This window comes from Neovison vison, chromosome 4 (assembly GCF_020171115.1).
Source record: "Neovison vison isolate M4711 chromosome 4, ASM_NN_V1, whole genome shotgun sequence".
In the NCBI taxonomy this organism is placed as follows: Eukaryota; Metazoa; Chordata; class Mammalia; order Carnivora; family Mustelidae; genus Neogale; species Neogale vison.
In genome coordinates this window covers 19,463,897-19,476,473 of record NC_058094.1, presented here as the reverse complement: position 1 = coordinate 19,476,473, position 12,577 = coordinate 19,463,897, and the positions used below count along the sequence as shown (strand labels likewise).

At 38.7% G+C, this 12,577-nt stretch overlaps 2 protein-coding genes across 5 annotated transcripts in view; one reads left to right on the top strand and one right to left on the bottom strand.

Moving 5' to 3' along the window:
- Window positions 1–6,382, bottom strand: part of MRPL13 (mitochondrial ribosomal protein L13) — a 48,874-nt gene extending 42,492 nt beyond the window's left edge. The window contains exons 1-2 of the mRNA XM_044245030.1: window positions 6,282–6,382; window positions 2,944–3,067 (exon numbers count right to left, since the gene is read on the bottom strand). Of these exons, the coding sequence (XP_044100965.1) occupies window positions 2,944–3,067; window positions 6,282–6,308 (151 nt within the window). The 5' untranslated portion in view covers window positions 6,309–6,382. The remainder of the gene's footprint in view (window positions 1–2,943; window positions 3,068–6,281) is intronic.
- A 250-nt stretch (window positions 6,383–6,632) lies between these two features.
- The window catches only part of LOC122904336 (MDM2 binding protein), a 74,780-nt gene continuing 68,835 nt past the window's right edge, over window positions 6,633–12,577 (top strand). For all 4 annotated transcript variants that reach the window (XM_044245027.1, XM_044245029.1, XM_044245028.1 and 1 more), the window contains exons 1-4: window positions 6,633–6,799; window positions 7,657–7,737; window positions 12,260–12,333; window positions 12,429–12,577. In XM_044245027.1, the coding sequence (XP_044100962.1) occupies window positions 6,682–6,799; window positions 7,657–7,737; window positions 12,260–12,333; window positions 12,429–12,577 (422 nt within the window). In that variant the 5' untranslated portion in view covers window positions 6,633–6,681. The remainder of the gene's footprint in view (window positions 6,800–7,656; window positions 7,738–12,259; window positions 12,334–12,428) is intronic.

The window sequence follows — 12,577 nt, the reverse complement described above, 5'->3', positions numbered from 1 at the left end:
ATGTAAAAAGGCCCTAAGGCAAAAATGTGTTGGCAGGTATATTAAAGAAACAGTAGTAAGCCTTAAGTGGATTACTCAAGGGAGGTAGGAAATAAACTCAGGGAGGTAACAGGAACCACACCATGTAGTTTCTCGTAAGGCACTGACAGAACTTTGGCTTTTGCTCTGACTCTCATTTGGAAAAGGTAATTGTAATTGATCTGGGGAAAAAAGACCCTACTGGGGCAAGAACAGAAGCAGGGAGATCAGTGAGGAGGCTTTTGGAATAATCCAGAATAGAGAGTACAGTGGTTTAAAATTACAGTAGAAGAGAGAGTTAATGAGAAGTGAATAAATTTCATATATATATATATTTCTTTCAGGTACACATACTTTTTCATATACACACACACACACACATACATATATATAGACACACACACTTGGGAGTTGAATAAAGAGCAGTCAAAAATGAAGATAAGACTTTTGACTGGAGTAAGAAAAAGACTAGAGAAGCTATTAACTGAGATGGGAAAACTAGAAATAACAGGTTGGTATGGGTGGGGGAAATCCAGGAAGTAAGATATCTCCAAGTTAAATATACAAAACTTGCTGGAGATGTCTACCAGACACCTAAGAAGATTTGCTGAGTAGCAATATGGTTATATGAGTTTGTAATATAGGGAAAAGATAAAAAATGATATAAATTTGGGAACTATAAGCATAATAAAAGATATTAAAGATAGAGATACGAAACTGAATGTGATTGCTTAATGAATGTGATGGGATCCAAGGACCAGGTTCCAGAGCACTCCTAATTTTTAATGAGAGAAGACTTGGCAATTAGAAAGTTGAAAAGAATAAAGGAACTGGGAAGGAGGAACTAGCAAGAGAATGCGTCCAAGAACAATGAAGAATGTGTTTAATAAGAAAGTTCTTTACACGAAAACTAGCCTGGACTCCCCAAAAGGTTAACTGCAAAAAGAAAATAAGACAAGGATTATTCTTTTTTAAAGAGTATTTATTTATTTATTTATTTGACAGAGATCACAAGTAGGCAGAGAGGCAGGCAGAGAGAGAGGAAGGGAAGCAGGCTCCTCGCTGAGTGGACAGCTGGATGATGCAGGGCTCGATCCCAAGACTCCAGGATCATGCATGACCTGAGCCGAAGGCAGAGGCTCAGTCATTAAGCATCTGCCTTCCACTCCAGTTATGATTCCAGGGTCCTGGATCAAGCTCCCACATCGGGCTCCCTGCTTGGCAAGAAAGCAGCTTCTCCCTCTCCCACTCCCCCTGCTTGTGTTCCCTCTCTTGCTGTCTCTCTCTCTCTCTGTCGAATAAATAAATAAAATCTCAATAAATAAATAAACAAATAAATAGACTACGGGAACATAAGGACTGAAGGCAATACATAAACCTTGGCTGGATCCTGATCTAAAAAAAATTAACAGCTATAAAGAACATTCTTGGAACTACTAAAGAAATTTGAAAATGCACCAGATATTAAACTACACAATTAAATTATGTTTATCTTGTCATGTGTGATAATGGCTTTTTAGTTATATAGGGAAGTATTCTTATTCTTAGAAGACATAAGCTGAAGCATTCAGGGGGATTTACTATGACATCTGCAACTTATTTTCCAATGATTGAGTAAAAAAATTACATGTCAAATTATGTATTAAATATAACGTATATATTAGATGGTAAATTTTAACTGTAATCTGGGCGGAGGGTATAAAATCACTGCACTATTCTTTGAGCTTTTCTGAAAATATGAAAACGTCCACAATAAAAGTTACAAAAATGTAAAGGGCAAATAACTCAGTAGAAATATGGTCAAAAGACACGAACAGACATTTCACAGAAGAAGAAATGATAAAAGGCCAATAAAGAGAAAAGGATACACAGCACCAATTGCAATCAGGACAATGCAAAACCATCAAGAGAATGTATTTCCCATCTACCAGAGTAGTCAAACTTAAAGAGAATGAAAACATCAAGTGTTACTGAAGAGGAGGGATAATACAAATTCTCTAGGACATCAGCATAAAGACTAATTAGTTCCCCATACACTTTTGAACCCAGTAACTCCTGTCCTGTAGACACACCTCAGAGAAACTCTTCCACACATGCACTGCAGAAAAGGTACAAAAATGCTGACAGTAATAATGTTTGTAATGGGAAAAAAATTGGAAATAACCCAAATGTTGAGAATGTGCATGTTTACTTTGTCATTATAACTGTTGATTTTCTTTAAAAATGTTACCTATATTTAAATAGGGATTTATTTACAACTTCATGATTCAAAAAGTTAAAACTATGATTAACTGCAAAAAATGTTGTTGACAGATCAAAAAAGATGGAACAGTAAGAGCTGACACCTAGATCTTGCTGGGTGGTCCCTGAACTGCCAGGTTAAGTGAAGTCAATCAAAACTAAATGTAATAAGCAAAAGTCTTTTAGTATCAACACAACTTTTTTCTTTTGTTTTGGAAAAAGGTTACAGAAAATCAAACTTATCAATTAAAAACAGTAAACTTTTCATGTTGAGTTAGCTCTATCCATCTTTCTTGATGAAAACGTTTTTAGAAGAGAGGGCAAACTTAGTTCTTCATTTTCAGAAACTCTACTCAAATGCACATAACCATATGAAAAAATGAGTAAGAGTGAACATCTGATTTATAGTCCCAATCAGGATATCTGAGAATGAAAGGAGGGCTACTGATAATTTGCTATTGTAATGGCATGAAATGGGTTTGTCTCAGGCAAAGTGGTCTGTATGGGTTTTTTTATGAATAAACCAAACTCATTTTAGTGCCCCAGTAGGTTTTTTTGCAAGAATGGAATAAGGGATTGTAGCAAAAAAAGAGGTCCTCAGAAGTAGTTCAGGCAGATTTCTTCAAAATTCTATTCTGGGATGAAAATTATGGTTACTAGTGACAGATCTAAAATGATACTCACTCAGTTGATGGTATATAGGTTTATGCAATCCTTGAAGTTTAATTGATGCCACAGCAGCTAGTTTGCCAGGAGGCTGCATTTTCCCATCTAAAAGATACCAAACCCGAGCAAAAGTGGCCCATTGCTGGGGGGAAAAAGACAGAGAGAAAACAAAGAAAATTCTAATTAAAATGGAAATAATCAAATTTATTATTATATACTATCACATAATATTCTACAGTTAACATCAGTAATAGATCAAAAAGATCCTTTGATTGCTTAATTAATTTTTTTTTTTTTTGGTTTTGTTTTCATCTCTATTTCTGGGAAAGGAGGTTCTTTTCTCATTCTACGAAGTTTAAACACAGTAATTTTTCCTGACTGCTTTTCTATCTGCAATGTGGATGCTTTATTTATTTATTTATTTATTTAAATTTTTAAAAAGATTTTATTTATTTGACAGAGAGACAGCAAGAGAGGGAACACAAGCAGGCGGAGTGGGAGAGGGAGACACAAACTCCCTGCTGATCAGGGAGCCCGACGTGGGGCTTGATCCCAGGACCCTAGGATCATGACCGGAGTTGAAGGTAGACACTTCATGACTGAGCCACCCAGGCGCTCCCAATGATGCTTTATTTAAAACATTTCAAAGATATATTTTCCTTTATACTACGGCACTTTCTGGAATGGTAATGAGAAACTCTTATGAAAGTAGAAACTGTTTATAAAGGTCTTCAAAATTGTTGAGACTGACATATATTAAATTGAAAGATGAGTGACCAAGTGGGAACTGAAGACTATTCAGAAGTTCAATTCCATGGGAGAATACAGTAACAGAATATAGGTAGACAAGTATAGACGGATGGTGCTGAATAAACTTAAATTTTAAATAGCTGGTTAGACATTTTTAAGCTGCCTCAGGCACACACCATTGTCTTTGCGGTACTCACCAGTAACTTCAAATTCTAAGAAAATTCCAACCCAGAAAGATCTCAACCAGATGTTTTCTCTATGCATATAATAAGTTGCTGAAAAATGCTGAAAAAATACAACAAGACTAACTGGTTTTACTTTAAGTTTTATTACAAACTTCAAATCAGCTTCTAAACTGCTCACCATTTCTGTTTTTGTCCTCTCTCACTTCTCTAGTTTCTATCTTGTTCTCTTCACACATCTTTTGTCAGGTTTATCTCTTAAGTATTTCGTATATTTTGATGCCACTGTAAACGGCACTGTATTTTTAAATGTGATTGACTGTTGCTATAGGCATGCACTTCATTTTTTGCATGTTGGTCTTATAACCAGCAGCCTGCTAAACTTTTTTATCAGATCTAATAGCTTTTCTTAGACTCCATCTGGTTTTTTACATAGATAATCATGTTATTATGTTATCAGCAGAAGGAAGAGAGAGGGAGAAGGAGGCTCCCTGCTGAGCAAGGAGCCCAATGCATAGTTCGATCCCAGGATCCCAGAATCGTGACCTGAGCTGAAGGCAGATGCTTAACCGACTGAGCCACCCAGGGACCCCCAAATATTATGCATTTCTGTAACATATATGAGGAAATTATAAAAGTGAACATATACTAGTCATTCGATATTAAGGAATTATAAATAGCTTTTATCTTTGATAAATGGTATGGGGATTGTATTTCTTAAAAGAATCCTTATAGAGAAGATACTGAAATATTTACTTCTGAAATAATAGGAGTCGGAGATTCACCTCAAATTCATAGAGAAGGGAAAGAAGTGAATGGGGATACAAAGGAAATAATACTGGCTATGAGGTTTTTGAAACTGGGTGATACCTACTTTTATAGGTGAAATTCTCCATAGTAAAGTTAAACAACAACAACCGCAAACCTTCCTGACCTCACTTACCCACTGCTTCATTTCTTTCCTCTGTTATGGGAAAATTCTTCCAAAGAGGTTGTCTTTATTCTAATTTGTCTCTCCTCATTCTCTCTTTAACCTACTCCAGTCTGGTCTCCTGTGCCTGGTCACCCTCACTCTACCACCTGCCAAAGTTACCAGGACCTTCATGTCACTAAATCCACGGTCCAATTCTAAGCTTTCAGTATAGGTGATCATTTCCTCCTCCAGGGTATTCTTTCCTCACTTGATTCCAGGACACCACCCTCTGCTGGTTTTTTCCCCTGCTTTGCTTGTTCTCTTACCTTTTGCCTCTGAAATGCTGAAATGCTGAACCCATCAGTTCTCGGCCCTTCTCACTTCTCAATACATACTTCCTCAAAGACGACAACCAGACTCACAAGTTGAAATGCCACTTTCATGCTTAGGACTCTCAAATGCAGAAATTCACATCTATAGCCTGGATCTTTAACCTGAACTCTACACTTGTATCCAGTTGTCACTTGGCACCTGCACTACGGTGCTTTTTAAACCATACGTAGTTTTGTAGACTCGTTTTACCCCATTCCATTGCAGATCAATTACTCTGATTAAAAAACCCCAAACTTTGTTTTAAAAAAAATTAAAATAGTCCCATATTATCCAATTGCTACGAACGTTTTAAAAAACGTTTATTTCCTGTATTTGGCTCATCCAGGAGAGGTAACAAATAGTTCAAGAAAGAAATCACACTTGGAGCAGAACTGGGCTAAGAAGCCTCTCAGACCAACATACCCAACACTGAAGTCCGGCTCTTACACCTGAAACCGGCTTTGATCTCAGTCTTCCCTATCTCAGCTGAGGGCACACCCTTCCCCTCACCGAAGCAGAAAACCTCGGGGTAACCCCGGTTTCTTCTTTTACTGTCAGCTCACATTCACTCCTTCAGGAAATCCTTTTGCCTCCACCTTCAAACAGAACCTGACCGCTTCTCAACACTACACTGTTCCTAGTTTGGTTTGTGCCACCATCACGTTTAGCCTCAATTACTGCAGTTGGTCTCCAGACGGATTCTTCCACCAATCCCCGTTTCTGAACAGTCTAAACTCCGCGGCCAGAGCGCCCCTTTTCACACCTAAGTGACATCATGTTACTCCCTGACTCCAATTCTTTTCAGCGGATCCTCGTTTTACCCAGTAACGAAAAAATCCTCACCATGACCCACAATGCCCTGTCTGATCCACCCTATTACTCTGACCTTCTCTCCGAATACCCTATCCGGGGGCGGGGAGCGGGGAGACAAGAAAAGTCCTGGCTGAAAAGAGAAGTGGTGCGGCCCAGAGAACGACGAGCAGCAGCCACAATCACGACCCTCCTTTGTGCTTTCCCGAGGCACCCTAGCCCAGAGACTCAGCTTTCCTGCCGACTCAGCATCACTAAGTCCACCTAAGCCACTGCCTTCCTTCTGCCGGTGTAATGAATTCCTTCAAGCTACAAGATTTCGAGCTCACCTGTGGAGCCTTAGAGAAACTGGACATGTTCCCCCTGGAACAGCACCGTCCTGTCCTCGGGATCAAGGCCAGACCCCAGCGTCACTGGCCCGGCGGGAAACGTATAAACCCAAGCACGACAGTTCCTAGGTCAGCCAGGCTTCGTCGGCTTCTCTGCTCTTCCTGCGTCTCCTCCCATCTTCCCCTGGTAGCAGTTTCATTATGAAAGGAGCAAATAATGCGGTTACAGAAAGAATAACTGCCCGAAAGAACCCACCGGCCGGAAAAGCTGCAGCAAGCAGACGGAAGGTGCACAATTTCCAGCCGACCTAAAGTGGAAGGGAACCGGAAGTACATCAGTAGCGCGCGACGATTTGGATGTGGAAAGCGGGACTTGACACAGTAGTTCAGCTCTGAGGAGATGGATCGGTACCTGCTCCTTGTGATCTGGGGGGAAGGAAAAGTCCCGTCCGCAGCAGGTGGGGAGGCGGAGCATTGGCCTGGAGGGTCGTCCGTGGAGGGTACCGAGAAGCTGCCGGGTAAGCGCGGGGCTGAGAATGAGCGGGAACGGCTTGCGGGGAGGGAAGAAATTTAAGTTTGCGATCAAGTTCTGCAGGGGAGGGACCTATCTCGAGTTCTCCCGGGCATTTGTTTCTCTCTGCGATCGGCCCAGTAAGGGCTGGCAAATGTCGTTATCTTCATGGAAAAACAGGGACAGATGTGTGGATGCAAAATTCCAGCGCTCAGAAGTTCTTAGCACAGTAAAAATTTAACTGAACAATTCTCTGCGCCTTAGTGGAATGTGTGCTTGTTGGAAATACATGCATTCAGTAGTGTTTCCGCCTCCTGTGTGTTCCAAATGCAATACAAAAAGGAACAAGATGGAAAAGGGTCTTACTCGCCTAGATTTTACATCCTAATGGGAGGAGACATCCCACACATAAACTAAGCTAAAAAAAAAAAATATATATATATATATATATATAGTAAATTTAAAAACAATTGTAACCGTTTGAGATTGCACTCCCTTTTGGTGTTTCTGTCTGTAATCCCTATTGCATTTTATTTGTTTTGACTGGGCAAGCTTTTTGAGGAGAAAATGAAGTGTTTGTGTACAGAGTATTGTGACAGTTTCTATTCTCCACTTTAAATTCTTCGGGGAGATTGTTCGATGGCTGTTAACTGACTAGCAAGTACAAACTGGGCACCTTTCCTGTTTTCTCTGTTTGCATTTAATTTATTATATTGAAACTAAGATAGTTTGTAGTTCTTTTATGTACAGCATAAAATGTTATGTGTACAACATATTCTTGAGAGTCTCTGATGGTGAAATTGGAATATGCCTAGATTGCATAACTCTCGAGCCTAATGAGTTAGTATGTCTTTGCTTTTTCAGCTTTAACAGCAGCAAATGTTTATCATCTCCTGAAAAGAAGCATTAGAGCTTCAATGAATCCAGAAGATAGTACTTTTCCCGGTAAGTGTAACAGAAACCTCTTATTTCTCTGACTCTGCATTTGTACTGGAAGTAAATGTAATGAATTTGATCACTTAAGGGTACAAGAGATATTTGTTGACTGTGCATAAGCCACTGGGATAGTGGCTGAAAAAACTGAACTGAAAACTGAAAAAGATCCCTCTTGTTGCTGCTTGAATGTAATTAAGTTGTATGAAATTTATTTTAGGTTCTCAGCTTAACTTTTGTTCCCTTTATAGAATTTTCTTGCCCATCCTTAGATCCATATAAAATCGGGTTAAGTGGCATTATAAGAAGGATTTGAAATTTTTTTCTAAGTACACATACATTATTAATGCTTTTACATCCATTTCTTACCATTTTTTCCACCCTTACCTCTTACTGATTCTCTTAAAAGCACAATGATCTTATCTCCATTCTTATTTGTTTTAAATTTTTCTAAGTATTTGTCTTTTTTGACCACCATTTGTTTTGTAAAAATCTTTTTCTCAAAAAAAAAAAAAAAACCCAAAAAACAACTTTTTCTCCTGTGGTTTCTATTGACATTATACAAATCCATCAGTTTATTTATTTATTTTTTTTAATCAATATCTTCCCTTTTACTCCCTCTTCTTGGCCTCTGGGAGTGTCATGCAAAGACTCAGAGAAAGAGATAAGCAAAACAGGCCAAGGCCTAAAAGCTAAAGGAAGCTTCTGGAGATGCTAGGATAGGGTGCTCATTTTGATAATGTTGTAATTCTCGTGACTGGACTGTCTGTTCCTTTCTGTCTTCTTTCATTAGAGAACCTCTAGTTTGTCAGGTTTAAACTGTCACCCTTGGGAAGTTATTTCTAATGTTTTATATTTCCCAAGTCCATTTGCCCACTTGCGGTAGTACTCATTAATTTTTCAAGTTGGTATGATTTACGTCAGTAGTACTATTACTGCAAGAAAGATTTTTCACGTGTGCCTTGAAAGTATATGTTAAAGAGCTTTGGGAGCATTCTAGGAATTCTCACGGTAACTTTCACTTCCTGTTTGGGTGGATAGACATTTCTTATCCATGCAGTCCTTATTTGCCCAGTAATCTGAGCCTATGTCGGTGACTGCACGCGGAAGCCATGCAAAGCAATCCTAATATAAAATCAATGGGAAAAAAATCACAATTGTTCCGTGACATTTTTTTGTCAAAACATTAAAAACTCTCTCACTGTTGGTTATACATGTAGAGGAAATGGAGGGAAAAAAACCCACGGTAAAACTTATAGTTATTTCATAGGCTGTAATTGAAGCATTAAAAACATTGAGAATTAAACTTTTTTCTTTTTCTTTTTGTAAAGACTTTATCCAGAGTAGTTTGAACAGTGCTTGTCACTTTCTTGTCATCGTATAACTTAGGATATAGAGTGAGCACCTCTTCTATGTTTTGGTGAATTGCCGTACTCCTGAGTTTGTATTGGCTTCTGATGTTTTATCCTTTGCACTTTCAATGTTGTGGCATTCCTTTAATTCAAAGGTATTTGCCAGCGTCATTTTCTCTGAAACGTTTTCGTTCTTTTTGTCACAGTGTGGTTTTTGTTGTTGTTGTTGTTTTAATTTTTTATTTTTTATAAACATATAATGTATTTTTATCCCCAGGGGTACAGGTCTGTGAATCGCCAGGTTTACCCATTTCACAGCACTCACCATAGCACATACCCTCCCCAATGTCCATAACCCCACCACCCTCTCCCTACCCCCCCTCAGCAACCCTCAGTTTGTTTTGTGTCACAATGTTTTTATTATGGCAGCTATTTCTAGAATCTATTTACATTAGATTTGAAAATCACTTTTGGTGTTACCACTTTTTGTAGGTTTTTTGCTGCGATTTTATTGTTTTCCTTTTGCCCATTTCCTCTTCCTATTACCTATTTTTGTAAAATATCGTAGATTTATCACTGGGAGAAAAGAAGGAAACACAATTACACATTTGTCCTCTATTCATAGGAACTGAATGAATAACAGATGTACAGTGACCAGTCAGCAAACTTGGACAGTAGCAATGCAATTGGTCGCTGATCGTGATACACATCTTTGATTTATGTAGTGATTTGCCATCCGAGAAGCTAGCAGTGAAGTTTTACTTTATGTGATTATGGTTAATTAATAAGCCTTGGTAACTGGAGTTTGAACCATGTTTTGGGAGACCAGGAGTTATTGAAACCATGGTAACTGAAATCTGCATATTGGAACCATGCAAAGAACTGCTCGCATTGAATTTCTTACCCTAGGAGCATTACTGCTTTCAGTAATATGGCAAGTCTGAGAAACTGAAAGTGCAGTATGATTAGAATTGAGCTAGGGCTGGAGAGGTAGGCATAGCTATGTGGAGGACTTTGTAAATCATGTCAGGGAGTTTGGACTTTTTCATAACACTAATTAGACATTAAAGGCTTTAAGGAAGGAGGAGACGTGGTGGCATTTATGTTAGTGAAGTAGTCCGGCTACAGCAGAGTAGACAGATTTGAGAGGAGTGTAGTTATGAGGGGGCTGCTGCAGAAGACCAGCTGAGAAATGAGAGAGGCAGTCAGGGTAGAGGAAAATGGATAGATCTGAAGGAAATTATAGAGGTAGAATCCACCTGACTGAGTGTTACACTGGTGTGGTTTAGGAGAAGGGGAGAGGGAGAAAGCAATCAAGAGTGATAATAGGGGGCGTCTGGGTGGCTCAGTGGGTTGGGCTGCTGCCTTCAGCTCGGGTCATGATCTCAGGGTCCTGGGATCGAGCCCCGCATCGGGCTCTCTGCTCAGCAGGGAGCCTGTTTCCTCCTCTCTCTCTGCCTGCCTCTCTGCCTGCTTGTTACCTCTCTCTGTCAAATAAATAAATAAAATCTTTAAAAAAAAAGAGTAATAATAGGTTCCAGGCTTGGCTATACTGTAGATGGTGGCATTTAGTGACCTGTCCAGTTTAGAACATGGAAACACTTTAAAATGTCAAAGTAAAAATGTTTTTTAAAAGTTGGATACATGTGTTCAGAATTCAGAAGGCTGGGGATAAAAAAAAGAGTATAGAATCATCAGTGTATAGATATCAGTTCAAGCCATGAGAAAGAATGGGATTGCTTAAGGACAGTGAAAAGAGCAGAAAATCTTGAACTGAATCCCAGTATTTGAAGGAACTGAGCACTGATTTTTAAAGGCATGAGGAGCAACTGGAAAGATAGGTTCCAAGTGTTTTAAGGAGAAAGATGACAACTTTGTCATCCTTGATTCCTTTCTTACTCTTAAGTTGAGAGGTCAAGTAACAACAGCAGTAAGAACTGTCACATTTAGTAACATGCCTTTGGGGGTGTAGTTACAGTGGCATGTTGGAGACAAAAAACAAAAACAAAAACCGACTGAAATGGATTTAGAGGGCAGTAGAAAATGTGATGCAGACATACGGACATAGGGACTGTCAAGTGTTGGCAGAACTTTCAGTTTATCCTTGAAGTAAAGAAATGGATATTTCTCAATAATTTGAGGAATATCTGTACAAACTTAAATACTAGTGGGAAGGAACTACAGAAAACGAGAGCTGGAAGGTGCAAGAAAGATAATCTAATCAGAGTTTGGGATCTCTGGAAGACTGAGGGATAACTGAATTGAAAGGGCAGCGCTCCTCATGTACTCCCAGGAAGAAATGAGGGAAGACTAATGGGAATGCGAATAGTGTCCTATGTTTGCTGATGGCATGTTTGGGAGTAATTACCTAATAATGGTTTTTATTTTCTTTTTCTTTTTTTTTTAATTTTTATGTTTATTCTGGTCGTCTGAAAACCTTTTTTTTTCCAATTTATTTATTTTCAGAAAAACAGTATTCATTATTTTTTCACCACACCCAGTGCTGAAGTAGGAGGTAAAATCTTTTGCTGAGGCTATTGGCAGAAAGTGGTAATAAGCACTTACCATGTTTCCTGGCTCCCATGAGTTAAGCTTCAGTTACCACATTTCTCCTCCCTCCTGAGAATCCAATTTCTTTACATGGTTCTACATTCTTTGTGGCCCTAAATGGACATGCATCCCGGAGATGACCCTTAACTTCATATCCTCATGTAACATTCCGCTCTCCAAGAAGAGAATCTTTCCAACGTTTAGGTTGTAGTTTTATCTCCTCTCCCCCTAGCCGGGATGAATCAGACCTTCATGGTCTTTGAAGAGGGAATCGTTTTTCCTAAAATGACTTACACACTTTCGTGTGACTCAATAGTAAGTGAGTGGGTGTATTTTTGGGGGTAGATTTTAGTGTTTAAAATGATGAATAAAATAGTATGGGTTTTGATTTTGACAAAATAAAAGTATTCATTGTGAATGAATGCTTTTGCTCATCAGGCAGATTGTTCTGTTTGGATTTTGGGGGATTTTAAAAAGACATATGTTATGTATTTGTAAATGCATATATGCACACACATATCTTAACTATATAGTATGTATCAAAAATTACATAATTCTCTAAGTATATATGCTATAACATCTGCTTGTTTGTGGTATGCCTTTCTTCTCATAAGCATTATTTTGTTTTCAAGCATGTTCTGTAGGCGGCATACCCGGTTCCAAGAGGTGGTTCTTTGCAGTGCAGGCAATATGTGGATTTTATCAGGTAACAGAAATGCAAAAACAGCCATTAGCAAAAGTCTTTGTTAATATAAATAATTTCAAGAACCCATCATTTAATGCAATCTTTTCATGTGTTAGTTTTGCAGTTCTGACTGGGAAGAAATACATTTTGATACGGAAAATGATGAAATTGAAAATGTGCTTCAAACAAATATTGAAGAATGTCTGAGTGCTGAGTGTTTTGAGGAAGAAGATAGTAATAGCAGAGAATCATTACCCTTGGCTGA